The sequence below is a fragment of the Gobius niger genome (assembly GCF_951799975.1).
Source record: "Gobius niger genome assembly, chromosome: 6".
NCBI lineage: Eukaryota > Metazoa > Chordata > Actinopteri > Gobiiformes > Gobiidae > Gobius > Gobius niger.
The window spans coordinates 7,589,171-7,606,257 of record NC_136857.1 but is presented as its reverse complement, the minus strand read 5'-3'; the positions used below and the strand labels follow the sequence as shown (position 1 = coordinate 7,606,257).

At 40.8% G+C, this 17,087-nt stretch overlaps 1 protein-coding gene across 2 annotated transcripts in view; it reads left to right on the top strand.

Annotated features, from left to right (window-relative positions):
* The window catches only part of iqsec2b (IQ motif and Sec7 domain ArfGEF 2b), a 50,791-nt gene that overhangs the window by 30,780 nt on the left and 2,924 nt on the right, over positions 1-17,087 (top strand). The window contains exons 2-9 of one of the 2 annotated variants that reach the window (XM_079558451.1): positions 12,367-12,652; positions 12,726-13,043; positions 13,239-14,290; positions 14,374-14,535; positions 14,751-14,873; positions 15,103-15,269; positions 15,363-15,496; positions 16,397-16,522. In XM_079558451.1, the coding sequence (XP_079414577.1) occupies positions 12,367-12,652; positions 12,726-13,043; positions 13,239-14,290; positions 14,374-14,535; positions 14,751-14,873; positions 15,103-15,269; positions 15,363-15,496; positions 16,397-16,522 (2,368 nt within the window). Of the gene's footprint in view, positions 1-12,366; positions 12,653-12,725; positions 13,044-13,238; positions 14,291-14,373; positions 14,536-14,750; positions 14,874-15,102; positions 15,270-15,356; positions 15,497-16,396; positions 16,523-17,087 lie in introns of both variants that reach the window. The other variant, XM_079558450.1, reaches the window with a different exon arrangement.

Here is a 17,087-nt window from a genome sequence, read left to right as displayed (position 1 = left end):
AAATGTTGTTTGCATTTAGCCTCTCCCAGCAAAGGTGTAGCTCCAAACTTGTTTGGTGTTAGAAACTACTAAGCTGTTCCACGTTTCCCCTATTTAAATACAGTTACGTGAAGCGTTACACGATCCAAGACTTACACAAAATTTAAAAGGGGCTGTATATTGTAAGGCGTAAAAACACCATGAGTACTTTGACGTCCGTGCTGTAATATCGTCGAAGTAAGAAAATCGTCATGTTTAATTTTGTGTAACTAGACTTGGATTGTGTAACTTTTCACGTAACTGCATTTAAATAGGGAAACATGGAACAGCTTGGTAGTTTCAAACATCACCTCAGTTTGGAGCTATACTTTTGCAGGGAGAGGCCAAATACTAACAACATTTGCGTGACTGAGTGCACGCACAAACAGCAGACAGGTACGAATCAACTCATCTATGTAACATATCTATGTAAAAACGGTGGCCTATTCCTTTTAAGAAATCTGTCCATGGGGCTCTCATCACACTCAAAATTAATATAAATATTAATAAATATAAATATTCTTAATTTACTAAGAAAAGATTGTTATAAATGTTTTTTTATTTTTTTATTTTTTTCATAATTTAAGTGTAAAAAAACTTGGACAGATTTCTTGAAAGGAGTTACATTAAGGAAAAATGTACTTATATCTTGATTACTTTTTGCTGCGTTTGCCAAAAAGGATGAATCATAGTCAATGTTATTATCAATGCATGAATCAACAGAACTGCTGTGTTTTGTATTCATAAACTATAACTTGGTGAAACTGCAAAATGTTTTCAGCTCTTGCTCATAGACTGTCGAATTAAGAATGGGCTGAAGACTGCTAGCAATTTGGCTGGGCTTTTGGAATATATAGAATAAGAAAAAAATAAGTATATTAAAGTTAGGGCAATGTTTCACACATCTTAAAGCAGTACTAAATAACTTGTTTACCTTAAAGGGATATTTCAGGATTTTGACATAGGGCCTCATTTCCTAGTTATCCAGAGTGTTGCTGGTACCTGAAGATATATTTTTTTGTAATTCATGCAGTTCTTATGTTTGAAGAGTTTTGTGGCGCTAGGCTAATGCAAGGCTTGCGCATTTCTACGATGTCAGCTAGCCTGAATTAAAAACAGTCTTACGCACTCCACAGTGCACTTATATAACTAGGAAATGAGGCCCGGTGTCAAAAATCCTGAAATATCCCTTTAATAAATCCTTTTCTTAGTCCCTTTGGGGGTAATACAGGTGTTAATGGGATGATTTGAGGGTCTTTCATCATGGCCAGAAAACCACAACTGCATCTTCACACTAATGAATTCACGAAGAAGAAGCTAACAGGCTAACGGGCAAAGCTAGCTGCGGGCTAGCGCCACTTGAACAGTATTTACAGCCAAGTTTGAGTGAAAAAAAGTATCTCCATTGTGTAATTGGATGTACAATATCCCTCTCTCCCTTTGTTTTTTCTGTCAGCGTAGTATTTACTCTCACGGACAATTAATGAGTAAAAAAACGCAACATGCTACGACACCTGCAGTGGCGCTTATGGCCTCTAGGGGCAGAGTTACTTAGTACTGCTTTAAAACAAACACATGGAGGTCAGAATGATAAGCCTGTGTTCAATAATGACTTAAAGAGGAGCAAAACATTTCAAAGGAAAGTCCATAGTAGCCAAGAACATTCGGAGCCAACCGCCTTTTCCTTACGGTTTCAAGAAGGTGCATTCTTAATTTAACAGTCTGTGCTTCTGCCTCACGACAAGAAGGTCCTGGGTTTGATCCCCCTGTGGTCTTTTTTTGTGTAGACTTTGCATATTCTTCTCTCCAGTCTGGGTGCTCTTCCTCTGGATGCTCAGGTCTTCTTCATCAACTCAAGAAATGAACAATGGGTTGATTAATCCTCCTGCCAGGTGATGGGCCCCTGGGTGATTTAGTTTGTGACTTATTATTTGAAGGTATGTAGGTCCCGGAGCTCCACCACCGGCTCATCACAAAAATACTTCTTAGCTCCCAGCCTTTAGAGTGTTTACAAAATCTCCAAAACTGCACTGAGGCTTTTTTAGGTCTGTGATGACCAACATCCTTCTGCCTTTCCAATAAATGAATGAACCTCCATCATCTGTTTTTAATCCGCTGACTTGTGTTTGTTTTGGTTATGTAACAGCAGAAGCGTGCGCGTGTGTCATAGAGATGTGCTGGGGGCTGGAGAGCCGGAGTGAGGCTGGGTGAGGGAAGTTCAGAGCTGTCAAAAGACTGTCAAGAATGTGGCCTGTTCAGCTTAGCAGGGTGACTGTGAGGGAGAGAGAGAGGCTGCAGAGTGTGCGGGGCCTTGACGGTGACACTAGCACTATGGTAAGAGCTCCTTTTTCAGTTTGATTTTATGTTAATTCTACTAAGTGACGGGGAGGAGGCAGGAGAGATTATGGTGATGAAGTTACTCTAAAACCAGGGATTATGATGCGGTTCAAACGTGTGTCGTTCTATGACTGTGCCAGTTTGTAACGTTTCAGAGAAAATATCTATTCTTAAACTAATTGTCTCGCTTCAGAAGTTAAGTGGTTAGTGATGATGGTTGAGGTAATGATCATGGCAAATGTAGTTGTTCTAGTTCGAGAAGCAGCAGTAGCAAGAAATGTGTTGTTTTCACCGCTTAATGTCAAAGTAATGTAGTAAATGAGGATCAAATCAAGACTCAAATGGAACCAAATTAGGAAAATGTGAAACATTTACACATTTACTTTTTCACATTTTTAGTTGTGTTTTTGTTTTAAGCTGTGCTACCAAGAATGGGGTGGATCTTAATCAGATAAAAGACCTTGGTGATTTTGTGATACCTTCTTGCCAGTGGTGGAAGAAGTACTCAATATTCTTGCTTAGGCAAAAGTGCAGATATAGGACTAAACATGTACTTAAGGAAAAGTAAAGGTATTTGATAAAATGAGTATGAAGTAAGTAAAAGTATGAAAATATGCTTATAAAATGTACTTTATAAATAAAAAGTAAAAGTATTATGTGCAGGATTATTTAAATAATTTGAATCAAACCAGGTCTAAAGGAGTAAACCACTAACCCAGATCAAAAACAGGAACTAAACCAGGTCTAGACCAGATCCAGACAAGGTCTAAATTAGTAAACCACTAAACCAAGTCTAAACTGGGACTAAACCAGTTCATTGCAGAGAGGTCATTTTGAAAATAAAATACTTTTACTTTTAATCCAATTTAAAAATGTAGTGAAGTAGAAAGTACAGAAACAGGCTCTAAAATGTACTGAAATAAAAGTAAAAAGTATTCCTCATAATATTTACTCAAGTAAATAGTATATTTTGTACTTTTTACTTTGTTACTTTCCACCACTGCTTCTTGCGATATTTATATTGCAATAACAATAATTTGGCAATATTTGGGCATTTGGAGGACATGACAGTTGATAATGAACCTGTCAATGCTTTGCAGAATGTGAAATAACTAAATACTAATAATGTGAATACGTGTTACAGATTGAGCCATTTCTGCTCGTAAAAGCAGTGATTTATAGTGCGGTAATAAAAATGCGCTGACAGTGACTGTCACCTGTGTACATACGACATACCGTTCACATGACAGCTCTCATACCAACCTTATTGAATTATTGTACTTTTTCACCTGTGAGGACATGGCAGGACAAAAGCAATGCTATTAGGAAAGTAGGGCCATGTTATCATTATGGCGATAATAAAATCATGCAATATCCTCATCACAAGATGCTACAATATATCACAAAATCAGACTGAGATTGTCATTTTTTTGCCAACACAGCCTAAAACGAAATCACAGTAACTTAAAAATGTGCAAAAAAGCTAAGTTTTAGTCATTTTTCCCCCTATTTTTGTTCCATTTTACCCGTGTTTGACCCAGATTCTGTAGTTTTTAAGTCTTGTTTTGACTCGAAAACGGAAAAAAAAGCAATTGCTAACATTTTTTTTCTATTTAATGAAACACTGTCTTGAAATTTGTTTGAGAAAGAAGCATTGTCACAATATTCAAGATCTGTTATCTCTCACAATGTACCCCCCATATTGTGCAGCCCTGACTGAAAGCTAGTCTGTTTCCTTATGACTTGTGTTAAATGTCAGGTGAGGCCATGACGAGAGCAACGCCGCTGCACAGAACCATCTAAACTGCAGCACCTCCTCTGTTATGCTCCACTGACAAAGGATGACAAATAGACCCGAGGTGTAATAGCGTTAGGGCTTTATTGGAAGCGGAAAGTGCACAGTTGTTTGTCTACTGTATATAAAAGTCCTATCTTCATCTTGATTTCTTTGCTTCAGCGGCGCAGATCAGATTAGGTGACACGTACAAAACGCTGCGCCACTTTTATCTCAAAAACACGTTCCTTTCTTTCATCTTTTTTTTCCGTTCTTCGTGATGTGAAAAAGCGGCAGGGTCAGAGGGAGAAATGTGTCAGCTCTTTGGACGGACGAAACGGCCACCGAGTTGGCGTTGCAAAAATTCCCAACCATGAATGATTTTATTGTTTGTTTTAAAAAAAGAAAAATGTACTGAGAGAGAAGGCTTTGTTCTTGCGCTGGCAATTGCAACGACATCTAATCTTTTCACGGAGCTTAATTGCAGATCACAATATAAGTATTTTGTGAAATGAATCACATTTTAAGGTAATTACAGCTCAAGGCTTTTTCCCCTTTACTTGTGCATCTAATAATCTTCTGTGTTCCTGTTTCTGGCAATAACATGAAATGAGTAGGAAGGATGTTAATTAGACTTTTAGATCAGGTTTTTGTGACGCAAATCATTTTTTTTGGAAGATTTGTGCCTTGTAGTGCTAGACATGTGAAAAAAAAGTTGAGATATTTGACAACTGTCTTGAATATTGCAGCTACAATATGGAGATGAGATTGAAATGATGAGCATTATGGCTAAAACCTTTGAACCTTTGTACGTGTTTGTTGTTTATGCTGTGTTACAAATGGAAAGACCTCAGTGATTTTGTGATATATTGTTTTTGCATTGCCATAACAATAATTTGGCAATGTAGTTGTTTGAGCCTTAGAAACGTAATAAAATGGACCTTGTTTCTGTCACACAAGTTGAAGATATCCTGTTTCAGTGAAGTTGTTGCCGTCCGAGTTTTGCGCAGATGTAAATTCTTTGTTTTTGAACTCTCTGCATGAGCAATAGCACTGAGAAAGAGCTCCTGCGTGTGTTTAAAGCCCATACACCTGACTCATTCTCATCATGTGTGAGTCTAAACTACCTCCACTTGTTACTTAAGAAATGCTGCAGGTGTTGTAGTGTGTGTGGGGGAATATTTTATGAAATACATATTAGCTTTCTGTGCCCCAGAGATATGAAGTAACCTTTTTCAAATCTATTTAAGTCAACTTCAATTAGCAAGTAGTAAAACAGAGGGAATAAACACTCCCACTGACAATGTCTGAATGAAAAATGATTTTCAGGTAATCGGACAATGATGTTGTTCTTTCGCTTTTACTTCAAATAAAAGTTATCTCTGATTCTTTGTTTTGGTTCTTGGTCTTATCCTTTGCAAATTGTCCAATCAGAAAACACCCATAGAGCCTCATGCTTTGGGCCAGTGGATAAAGACCTATCGGCACCAATCTGAAATGTCTGAGAGATTCAGGCAACCCATCTTCCTTTATTTTTGTAGTTCCACTGCCATCTTAGTACGAAACTGCAGGTGTGCATTTTACTTGCTGGTAAGTTCAGTGATCAAGCATGAGTCTCCAGTGAAATATTACCAGTGTAGCATAAAGCAAAACAACAAGTATTGTAAGTTTTTCAGCACATTGTATATTTTTATAATGTTAAAGTTGCACTAGCCACAAAAAAGTCACCACAAAAAAGGTCACAGACTCAAATACTTGGTTGAACTGCCTTTAGCTTTGATTACAGTACGCATTCACTGTGGCAAAAACTTCTGCAATGTCAAAAGATCCAGTGTTGCATGAATTTTTCACTGAGATTGTGAATTGATGATGGGAGAGTGTGGCCACTGTGCAAAGCCTCCAGCACATCCCAAAGATCTTCAATGGGGTTAAGATCTGGACTTTGTGCAGCCGATCCATGTGTGAAAATGGTGTCTCATTCTCCCTGAACTTTTTCTTTGGGGGGGCTGCATTTAAAGGCCCTATACCTGAGTTTTTAATTTCAAACAATGAAAGAGGAAGCTACTAAATTGAAATGTTGGTGGGGGTACAAGCTCATCCCTAATCTTCCTAACATATCTGTAGCGTCCCGATTCTCATCAGGGACATGATTATAGTCACATTTCACTACTTGCAGTGTCACTTTTCAGGGTCACTTTCACAAGAATGCTAGAAAACTCGCCTCCAAGTTCATGAAATTGATACAAATGCTTTTTTATTAGATCTACAGTGTTTTCCCCACAAATGTCTGAGTTTACAAAATACTTAATGGAGACAAAACAAATTTCATTCCATAACTAGAAAGGAAATCAGGTACAGCTCCTTCAAGGACACAAAAACAAGTTTATGTGCACATGCCATTCCGCGTTTGAGCAATAGTCAGTGGAGGCCTACACTGGCATGAAGACTTGAGAGTAATTTTATTTTTGTCATAAGATCTAGCAACCCTAAAGTGTTGGGTTTTTCTACTTTCTGAATAATCGTCCTGCCACTATCTTAAAGTTTGTGTGTCAAAAAGTGTTAAAAAGCCACAAAAAAGGCTACTTCTTCCTCTGTAATATCCGCGTCAGTCAATGCTCACGAGGAGTGAGTCAACACAGGTCGATGTGATTATGGGCCGGGCCTCGATTTCCTGCTGGTGTTTCAGAGGCACAGTCAGACCCCCCGCTGCTCCGCCACACTTCAGCACATCAATATTATATGAGAACAAACTGGGAGGACGCCTCTCTGCACTTTACAGCACTCATTCATACCTCCATCTTGTCGATATCCACCCCATTCTGCTCACACTTTGCTGTTTATTGCAATGTTACCATCTGTTAAAGCGCTAATTGAATGTTCTGCGGTAGTGGGCTAGTCTTTACGGTGCAGCCCCTTGAGAGGAAACGTTCTCCCTGCCACTGACAGAGGGATACTGTGTCTGTTACATAAGGGATGAGCCGTGAATGCCAGCTGCGATATGGCCAGTCTCATGTTTTATACATCTAACTTTTACCTCGTATATCACTCTTACCTTGTCTCTCACTCACCGCGCTCACTGCCTCGACAATAGCTCCAGGCAAAAGTGCAACCTGTAGGAGGCACGTTATGTCATCGGATGATTTATGTTTGTTTGAAATGCAAGTGTTTAAGCCCAACACCTGTTAAAGGCACTGGTGGGAAGTAACCATGTAAAAAAGATACAAAAGTAGTAAACATTTTAAGTACTTTTACTTTACTCGAACTACTACTTACTTATGCCTCATAGCAAGAAGGTCCTGGGTTCGATTCCCTCCTGGGTGGAGTTTGCATATGTTTGCATAGGTTTCCTCCAGGTGCTCCGGTTTCTCCTACAACTAAAACACATGAACAATAGGTTAATCTTCCAGCCAGGTGTTTCTGACCATTAGCCTGGTTCCACATCTGGCGCTGGCCCAGACTGGGTGCTCACTGCTCCTACAGATTTCCCCAGCGGCATTGAGGATGGGTCAAATGCAGAGATTGATTTGTCTACGGAGATTAATAAAGTATAATTTAACTACGTTTTAGAACAAGTATCTGATGACTATCTCTGTCAGATGGTTATGAACTGGATTGACTGAAAAGTAAAAGTATTTTTAATTGGGTTTTAAATCAGTGGTTCCCAGCCTTTTTTCCCTTAAGCCCCACCTGTGCACGCTGTAGTCAGGCCACGCCCCCAGTCCAAAACTGTGGCCCCCACAAATGTATTAAAACATAAAAGTAGTGGCCATTAAGCATTAAAGGGGGGGTATTGTGCAAAATCAACTTTTTCAAGCTTTACATCATGTTATTATGTCATTCCCTCATTAAAAACATGCCTGAAGTGTTGCCTTGGCACATTCACGTATTTTTGAGTAATCTGTAAAGACTCTGATGGCGGCCATTTTAGGGATAGGTTTGCCTGAGTCCTCCTAGGAACGCCCCCACCTCCTTGAGACGCCTCCGAGCTTTCGTCACCAGCCGAGTAACCAACCACTGCTCCTCAGCAGAACCCCCTCCCCACTGATGCCACAGACAGCGTGTGGAGGGGGCGCGTCGGAAAGGGTCAGAGGTTCTGAAAGAGACAGAGGCCTATTTCAAGACATTCGCTACAGCCATTTTGAAAGAACAATTTTATACAAGGCAGTTATTCTAATTTACTGCATTTACAGACCAACAGAAGGTTTCGTCATCATTGTAGTGTGCTATAGACTGGTGCTATGTGATTGAAAAAAGCATAATACCCCCTCTTTGAATAACAAAGAAACAAACTGCATTTGTCGCCCTTTGTCAGTCATATTTGATGATTTTTAAGGATTTAATTTGCTTAAATGGGTCAGACAAAGCTCTTCCCCTCCCCCTCTTGCAATCCAGGCTCCCCAGGTTGGGAACCATTGTTTTAAACACATTTGCTTCCAAAGCGCCCTGTTTGTGAGCTCAGTCTGTAAATCTAAAGCTATAGTTAAATAGAAACTTAATAATTTAAATTCAAAACGTTTTGACCTAGTTCTATTTAGTTTTTTAATTCAGTTTTCATTAGATGGAAATTTCTGTAGGTTCAGTCATTTTTAGTCACTTTTAAATACTAGTTTTGTGTTACATATAACCATGACGGAATATTTTGCCATTGAAGTAAATTCTGCTCTGAATCCCCTGTTTGTTTTTATGGCATGAGCAGCAGTGACTTGTCTGTTGAATCAGACTGGTCAGCGTGCGACACCTGCCTTGAACAACTTTGGATAAGTACCGACCATTTTCACGCTTACATCTGTTACATGGTATTGAAGACATCCTGACCCTTTTGTTCATTTTTTTCTGCTTCTAACGCATGAGCTTAGAGAACAAAATGTTCACTTGCTGCCTAATATTCCACCCACGAACAGGTGCTAGATTTTTTTCTTCACCTTTTAATGGTCATAATAATGTTGCCTGCTTGTTGTATGATTTTGCATAGCTTGTGCTTTATTCATAAATCCCACTGAAAATGTGTTTAACAACCTTGAATTTGGAAGTGTTGGCACAGCTACAGAATCATCTTTTGACATTGGCTAAAAATGAAGGCAGACCTGTCGCGGCGCTTGGTCTACAGCCGCTTTTTATGGGGCTCCGTCGAATCAAAATACCATCTGCTCCTGTGATTTGAAGTTACTGTCCTGTTGAGTCCGCCACTTTCTACCTGTTGGCGCTGAACACACGAGTGGCAGCTTTCCACTCCTTTAAAGGGGGTAGCACACTTCGTTCTATTTATAACATACAGTTAAATAATGATATTCTTATTTATATAGTCTGATGTTAGAATCTAAGTTATTTTCAATCAGTAAAAATCTCTTCTCATTACTCTACAATTATATATTAAGTAAAGGTTTGTTTGTTTGTTTGTTTGTTAGCAGATTACAAAAGGCACTACAACTGAACTTAGGTTACTGTGAGTGGCAAATGAGGACACAAACAGATGACTTGATGTGTGTTGTTGTGAAAGTAGGAGAGTCCCTTTATTTCCAAGCTGGTCTTAACCACTGGACCTGGAAACCCTAGCAGTGGGACTCATTCGGCTTTCTGACTGGATAATTGGCTTGAAAACAAAAACATGGATATAAACAAAACCAACATTTTTTTTTTTACTTGTTAATAGGTGGCGTTCCCGTGACATCACAACATTCTAAAGAGCCTATAGTTTTAAATTGGTGACTGTGGTAACTGACAAAATGCATATATTTATGTCTTTTTTTTTTGGCTCATATCTCAGTCATTACTGGAGGAATCCACATGAAACAAAAACTGTCACAAAGTTCATTTTCTCCTCTGTCAGCACATATGAACTAATGTCCAATTATTTTCTCAGAAAAACGTGAAAACATGAGCGTGATGTTGTCCAATAGAAAGGACTTTCAGACATAAAACTAATATCACAGGTTTGTGAATCCAATCATGATCTAATACTGATGAGGAAAAACATTTGTCAATTTTCGTTTTGGAGATTTCTTACAAAAACTGCATTTCTCCCATGTATTAGCCCATGTATTGGCCCTGCATCTGACAATATGTCATCATCACATCCTAAATCGTGAACGCCACCTATTCATCACCTTTACAATTTTGCTCAGTAAAAACAACATTGATTTGTGGGCATTTACTACTTTTGCGAGCGAGCTGCTTATGAAGTAGTTCCTCTCAGTCGCATTGATGCTGTTTTTTATAACATTTTAGGCCTGTGATCCATTCCATTCATTCCCCCAAAAAAGATACAGGGCCCGACAACACCAGCGTTGCCCAAGAAGGGCACCTTGGGGTGTCGCTTAGGGAAAAAAGGGGCCCGCTGAGGCATGTGCTACAAGCAGCGCTGACTACAACAAACGCTAACTGCTTTCCCTTTGCTCTCCTCGCATGCAGCCTTTCGCATGTTATTACGCTTTTGCAGGACAAACTCCAAACTATTTCTCCCACTGTGAGTTAAACACTGTCCATGTCCCGAGAGAGAGAGACTATATCGTCGATGGGTCCCGCTCTAATGCTAGTGTTAAAGAGCGTGGGGCAAACTCCATGCAGCAGAAACGTGACCAAAACACCAGAGTCTAGACTTTTTAGTAATTAAAAATGTATATTAATTTAATATCCAATGAATTAAAATGATAATACATTTTAATTCATTGGAATTAAATAGAGGAGCAAGAAAACTTTGAATCCACTGTACAAGTATGAAAGTATTTGTACAGTGGAAAGAGGAGTTTTCATGCTCCTCTTTCATACTCAAACAGGAGCATGAAAACTTTGAATCCACTGAATCAATTAACATGAAGCTTTTGCAGGTTGTTTGAAATGCTTTTTATATAACAAATAATATGCAAATTGCCATTCACAACCTGTGGAGCATATTCAACACCCACCACTATGATGATAACAGTCAATAGATCGTCATAGCAACTACTCGCCCTAACAACCGCCTCCCGCCCACGAGGGTCCCACAGCAACCGTCACCAAGCAACCCCCTCCCTCTTCTCACTCCCTCTATTTAAGGCGCAGAGGAGGAGGAATGATAAAGGATGCCGCAAAGTGAAAACATTTATAAAAGAATTAGTGCATCATAAATTTTGTGCACTACAGATGTAGAAAATAAATAAATATAAAGTTGTGCATGAGCATAAACCTTTGCATTAAATCGAGCCTTGCAGCTGCTTTGTGTGAATTCCTGTAGATGTTAGAATAATGCCTCACGTCCGTCGACTCCCATGCTGAATAATATCCAAAGAGGAGAAAAAAACAGGTCAAGTACAGGATATCCTGTCAACAAACCACATTGTACAAGCACAGTTCTGCTCAGTGCAAACATGTCTGGTGACAGCGTTAGAACGGCTGCTATTTTGTTTTCAAATCATTAAGTTCCTTTAGACATACGTGGCTTAGAACAGTAAGTAATTCCATTGGATGCTTTTTGTGAAGTTGACTTCAGCACAGTGTTATTTTCACATGCCTGTTTATGGAGCGGTCAGCTGGACACTGCTGACTAAAGGGGTGCGGCTTACACAAGAAGGAAATGTGGGCTGGAGTTTGTGACTTCAGTTGCTCTTTCAACCACACACACTTTGAAGGGGATTCTGGTTGGATTGTATCTAAAACGGGACGCATGTTGGAGTTGACGCCAAAAATTGCAGTGTTTTTTTCTCCTATTTTTGTTTTAGGCATTCCTCTTATTCAGTAGCTTTCCAAAGTAAATCTGTGAGTGACAGTGAAAGAGCCAGAATGTGATAATTGCAGTGTTTTGTGATTCTCTCGAGGTTACAGGTGTTTTTACACCTGCTGTTTCCATAACAACCAGGTCTTTCCTGTCAGAACTGTGTTGCTGGTATGTAGCAGAAGTGGATTTCTTCTAAAGTTACTGTGTTTTACAAGTTGAAGACATGGTGAAAGTGTTTTAAGGAGAAACTCTGAGATAACAAACGCTCGGTGAAACTAGTTGTATATTAACTCATCCTTGGGACTCATTAAAGGCCAAAGATAGTGAGCATAGGTGTTTATGTCTGTTGTAGTGAGTTACTTATATATAATGGGGCTTTAGTTTAAGAAAAATTGCTGACTACATACATTAAAACTGTGGTTATTATGGGCACCACAAAGAAATGGCTAAATCTGCGCCGCTCAAAACTGTACATGTAAGTTTCTACATTTACATCTATGGTACCTTTAACAGTAAACTGCTCTGACAGTGTATGTTTCTCTCACAGTGTGGAAGGAGACTCTCAGTGTCCAGACTCCAGCCACAAAGACAGCTCATTTGGCCAGTCTCCGTACCTGCGCGGCTCTGAGCGCTACCCTGACAGCAGCACTCCTCCGGGCTCCAGGGGACCTACATGTGTGTCCACCTCCAGCTCTGCCAGCTTGGCCTGGGCACTGCGGACACGCCACCAACCAGCCAGCCTCGCCTTACGGAAGCAGGAGGAGGAGGAGAACAAGAGATGCAAGGCTCTGTCTGATAGTTATGAGCTTTCAACAGATCTGCAAGACAAAAAGGTAAAACTTTGAGGCACTTATACAAATCATAGACAAACATGTAACATTCCACTCTTTCAACACGGTGTCACAGGTTGAGATGTTGGAAAGAAAGTACGGAGGTTCTTTTGTAAGTCGCAGAGCAGCGCGCACTATTCAGACGGCCTTTAGACAGTATCGCATGAACAAGAACTTCGAGCGCCTCAGAAGCTCAGCTTCAGAGAGCCGCATGACCCGCCGCATCATCCTGTCCAACATGAGACTGCAGTATTCCTTTGATGAGCGCCAGCCACAGCAACAGGCTCAAACACAGACCAGCTTCACCCACAGTGTGGCCATCGGCCCCCCTCACTCCCCAGACGCTGACCGCCCAGGGGACTACACCCACCTGGAGGACTCCTTTTCCAAACAGGTACGACAATAGATCTGCCAATCAACAACTTTCTTTGGTCTGTAAATTTATATTAATATCTGTTGCAATGATTACTTTTTTTCCAATGTCTCTTTATATTCTGAGCTTTTGGATAAGACACACAGTATCTATAATGGAAACACATGTGCTATACTGGAAATGAGGATCACCATGTGCTGAATGTGATCCTTGCAGGTCAAGTCACTGGCTGATTCCATTGACGATGCCCTCACCTGCCGCGGAGGTCGTAATGACTCGCAGGAGGGCAGTCGGGAGGGCGGAGGGCTGAGTGAGGACTTTGGGGAGTGTGTTTGGAGCAGCAGCAGTAACCCGTCGTCACAGCGGGGGCTGGCAGACCGAGCCAGGGGTCCTGGTGGAGGACTGAGCATGCATGGAGACAGCACTGCCACCTCCTACAGCGATGTCACTCTCTACATGGACGATGGCATGCCATCCTCTCCCCTGTCCCTAGACCGCGCACCCAGCAGCACAGACACAGAGTACTGGGGTCCTGGGACAGGAGTGGGGGGGCGTGAGGATAGCAGAGACACAGAGGGGGGAGGGAGCAGTAACAGCCGCCGCAGCACCCCCTGCACAGAGTGTCGTGACTACAGGCTGAGGGGAGCACACCTGCCTCTGCTCACCATAGAGCCACCCAGCGACAGCTCTGTGGACATGAGTGACCGCTCCGACCGCGGGTCCCTCAGCAGACAGCTGGTGTACGAACAGGAGTCTGGGGTCGGGGCAGGCTCGCCTCAGGGAACACTCAAACATTCCCCAGCCACAGGAGCTCGCTCCACGTCTACAGCTGCTGCCCAGGGGCAGACCAGGCCCACAGGGCGGCCCATACCCACACACATCCCTCACCAAGTAGTGGCCCATCACCACCATCACCACCACCCCATCCACCACCACCAGTACGACACGCCCTCCTCCTCTTCCTCCCCTCAGCAGCCCCCCACCACGCCACTGTCCTCCTCCTCCTCTACAGTACTGCCCCCTGGTGGCTTAGAGCAGCCCTGTTGCTCTGATGGGGACAATGATTCACTCAACTCCACCACAAACTCCAATGAGACGGTCAACTGCAGCTCTGGCTCTTCATCCCAGGACAGCCTCCGAGAACCTCTCCCGCCTCTGGGCAAACAGACCTATCAAAGGGAGAGCCGCCACAGCTGGGACTCGCCACCTTTTAACAGTGACGTAGTTCAGAGACGGCAATATCGCATAGGCCTTAACCTTTTCAACAAGTAAGACTGTGAAAATAAGCAAAATATTCAAATTGCATTAGTGGTACGAATTATATTAGATTATTCAAATTGTATTTCTGCAGGAAACCAGAGAAAGGAATCCAGTACCTAATAGAAAGAGGGTTTGTATCTGATACTCCGGTTGGGATAGCTCGCTTCATCCTGGAGCGGAAAGGTCTGAGCCGACAAATGATTGGAGAGTTTCTTGGAAATCGACAGAAACAGTTCAACAAAGATGTTTTAGAGTGAGTATTTAAGCAGTAGTATATTTTATGTTGTTTTGCTGTAAAGCCATGTTTAAGGTGCAAATGAAGGCGACCTTATAGCTACCTTGACCTTTACTCGTACACACTATAAATGATTTGCAATGTGTGACATGACTTATGGTCCATATGCTCGCTGAGTGTTGCTTTGTCTCAGGGGGATGCTGTAAGGTGAGTGTGCCCTCTGTCTGTTACAGCTGTGTGGTGGATGAGATGGATTTCTCAGGAATGGACCTCGACGATGCTCTGAGGAAGTTTCAGGCTCAAATCAAAGTCCAAGGAGAAGCTCAGAAGGTGGAGAGACTCATAGAAGCTTTTAGGTGTGTACTTTTTCTGGTTCTTTGTGGTTATTATGCAGATTATAGAATGTGATGTTGTCACACTCTCAGATGGAAGAAGAGATATTCATATTTCAGATATGTGGATTTTTCATTCAAAAGGACAATGCACTTGTATCAAATGTATTTATAGTGCAATGTCAATCTCCGCAGGCCTGTAGTGTAGAATGTTGTTTCAAGGTAAGATTAAACCATGCTTTCTGTTTTGCAGTCAGAGGTACTGCGTATGTAACCCAACCCTCGTCCGGCAGTTTCAAAACCCTGATACCATCTTCATCTTGGCCTTTGCCATCATACTCCTCAACACCGATATGTACAGCCCTAACGTCAAACCTGAGAGAAAGATGAAACTAGACGACTTCATCAAGAATCTCAGAGGTGCTTTGTAATTACTGCCCATATGGCGTGCGTTTCTAAGTTTCTTTTCTTTATAGAGTTCATCTGTTTCAATGCTTTTTTCCCAAGGTGTAGACAATGGTCAAGATATCCCGAGAGACTTGCTTGTTGGAATCTACCAGCGGATACAGAAATGGGAACTCCGGACGAACGATGACCATGTGTCGCAAGTGCAAGCTGTGGAAAGAGTCATAGTAGGAAAGAAGCCAGTGCGTAATGTAGCTGCCTCAGTGTTTTATAAATGGCAGTGATAGTGATAGTTCTGGTAATGTAGAAGCAGCTGTGGAGGTGTGGACCATTAAATACAATTGCAAAAATATGTTTACTTGTACTTTAGGGCTACACAATAGAGCTCAGCAGTCCCACCCACTCCCGGTCACATGTCTGGATCCGACGTCAAATATCCCATTTATATTTAGAGTTGATATTTTTAAAAAATAAAATATTAACTACTGATCAATGCGCAGGTATTTTACAAGAAAGAAAACACACAAATACGACAAAATTAGACAAATTTAACCTTGTGTGTTTTATGTCCATGAGTTGGCACATAGCTGGTTAGCAGTCGTCATACTGTTAAACTCTTAATATTTGAATTTGTTGAACAATTGATGCTAAAAATAAATGGGATATTTTACATACAGACACGTGACCGGGAGTGGGTGAGACTGTTCAGCTCTATATAATTAATAAATTATTATAAATGCTACAATATATTGAAAAATCACTGAGGTATTCCATTTGACTGAGATTCACAATTTTTTTTTTTTTACTCACACAGCCTAACAAAATATGTGATAAATTATAAATGTGCAAAAGTTCAGGTTTAGTAAAGATTTCTCTAAATTTAGTCAAATTTTAGCCTTGTTTTGGTGCAAATGTATTATTTTAAGTCTTGTTTTGACACAATTTGTATTTAAAGTAGAAAGATCTGAGTTATATAATACTGAGGCCTGTTGGTACTTTTTATGTAAATGAGAATGATAACAGAATTTTGAGTAAATGCACGTATTTCAATTACCTACCACCACAACGACTTGTGTTACTATGGTGGGATTGCCTATTAGACTAATGTGTACAACAAATGATTTGGTGTCTTCTGTGTAAAGGTACTGTCCCTCCCACACCGGCGGCTGGTGTGCTGCTGTCAGCTCTATGAGGTGCCCGACCCAAACCGACCTCAGAGGACAGGGGTGCATCAGCGAGAGGTCTTTCTGTTCAACGACCTTTTAGTGGTGAGGCTTCGTTTAGCGCTGGCCAGCTGCGAAATTAAATAAAACAATATAGAATTTGTTTTCATGCCTTATCCCAGATTAACAATAGATGTGTTACTTTCCCCGCATCTTTATTAACCTCTTACCACCCGCCTAAACCAAACGCATTCTGTCCTCTTTGGCTATTATATAGGCCTGTGTAAACACCTCATTTGAAAGCTAAGACCCACAAAACTGATCTTTTTCCTCGCGTTGTTGCTGTGTTGTGTCACCTTTTGTATGTTTTTTTTTTCTTTCTTTTTTTTTCATTTTTGGGACATTTTTGTTGAGTTTTTGTCACTTTTTGTTGATTTTTTGTCACATTTTTGTTGATTTTTTGTCACTTTTTGGTTGAGTTTTTTGTCACTTTTTGTTGAATTTTTGTCATTTTTTGTTGAATTTTTGTCACGTTTGTTGCGTTTACATCCTTGTTTTCTTCTCATTTTTTTGTGGCTATTTTGGTGCTTTTTTCCCAAGAAGCTTTTTGATTAGGGTAAAGGTTAAACAAAAGAAAATGTTGTGAAGTCTTTTTTTTTTCTTTTTCTTT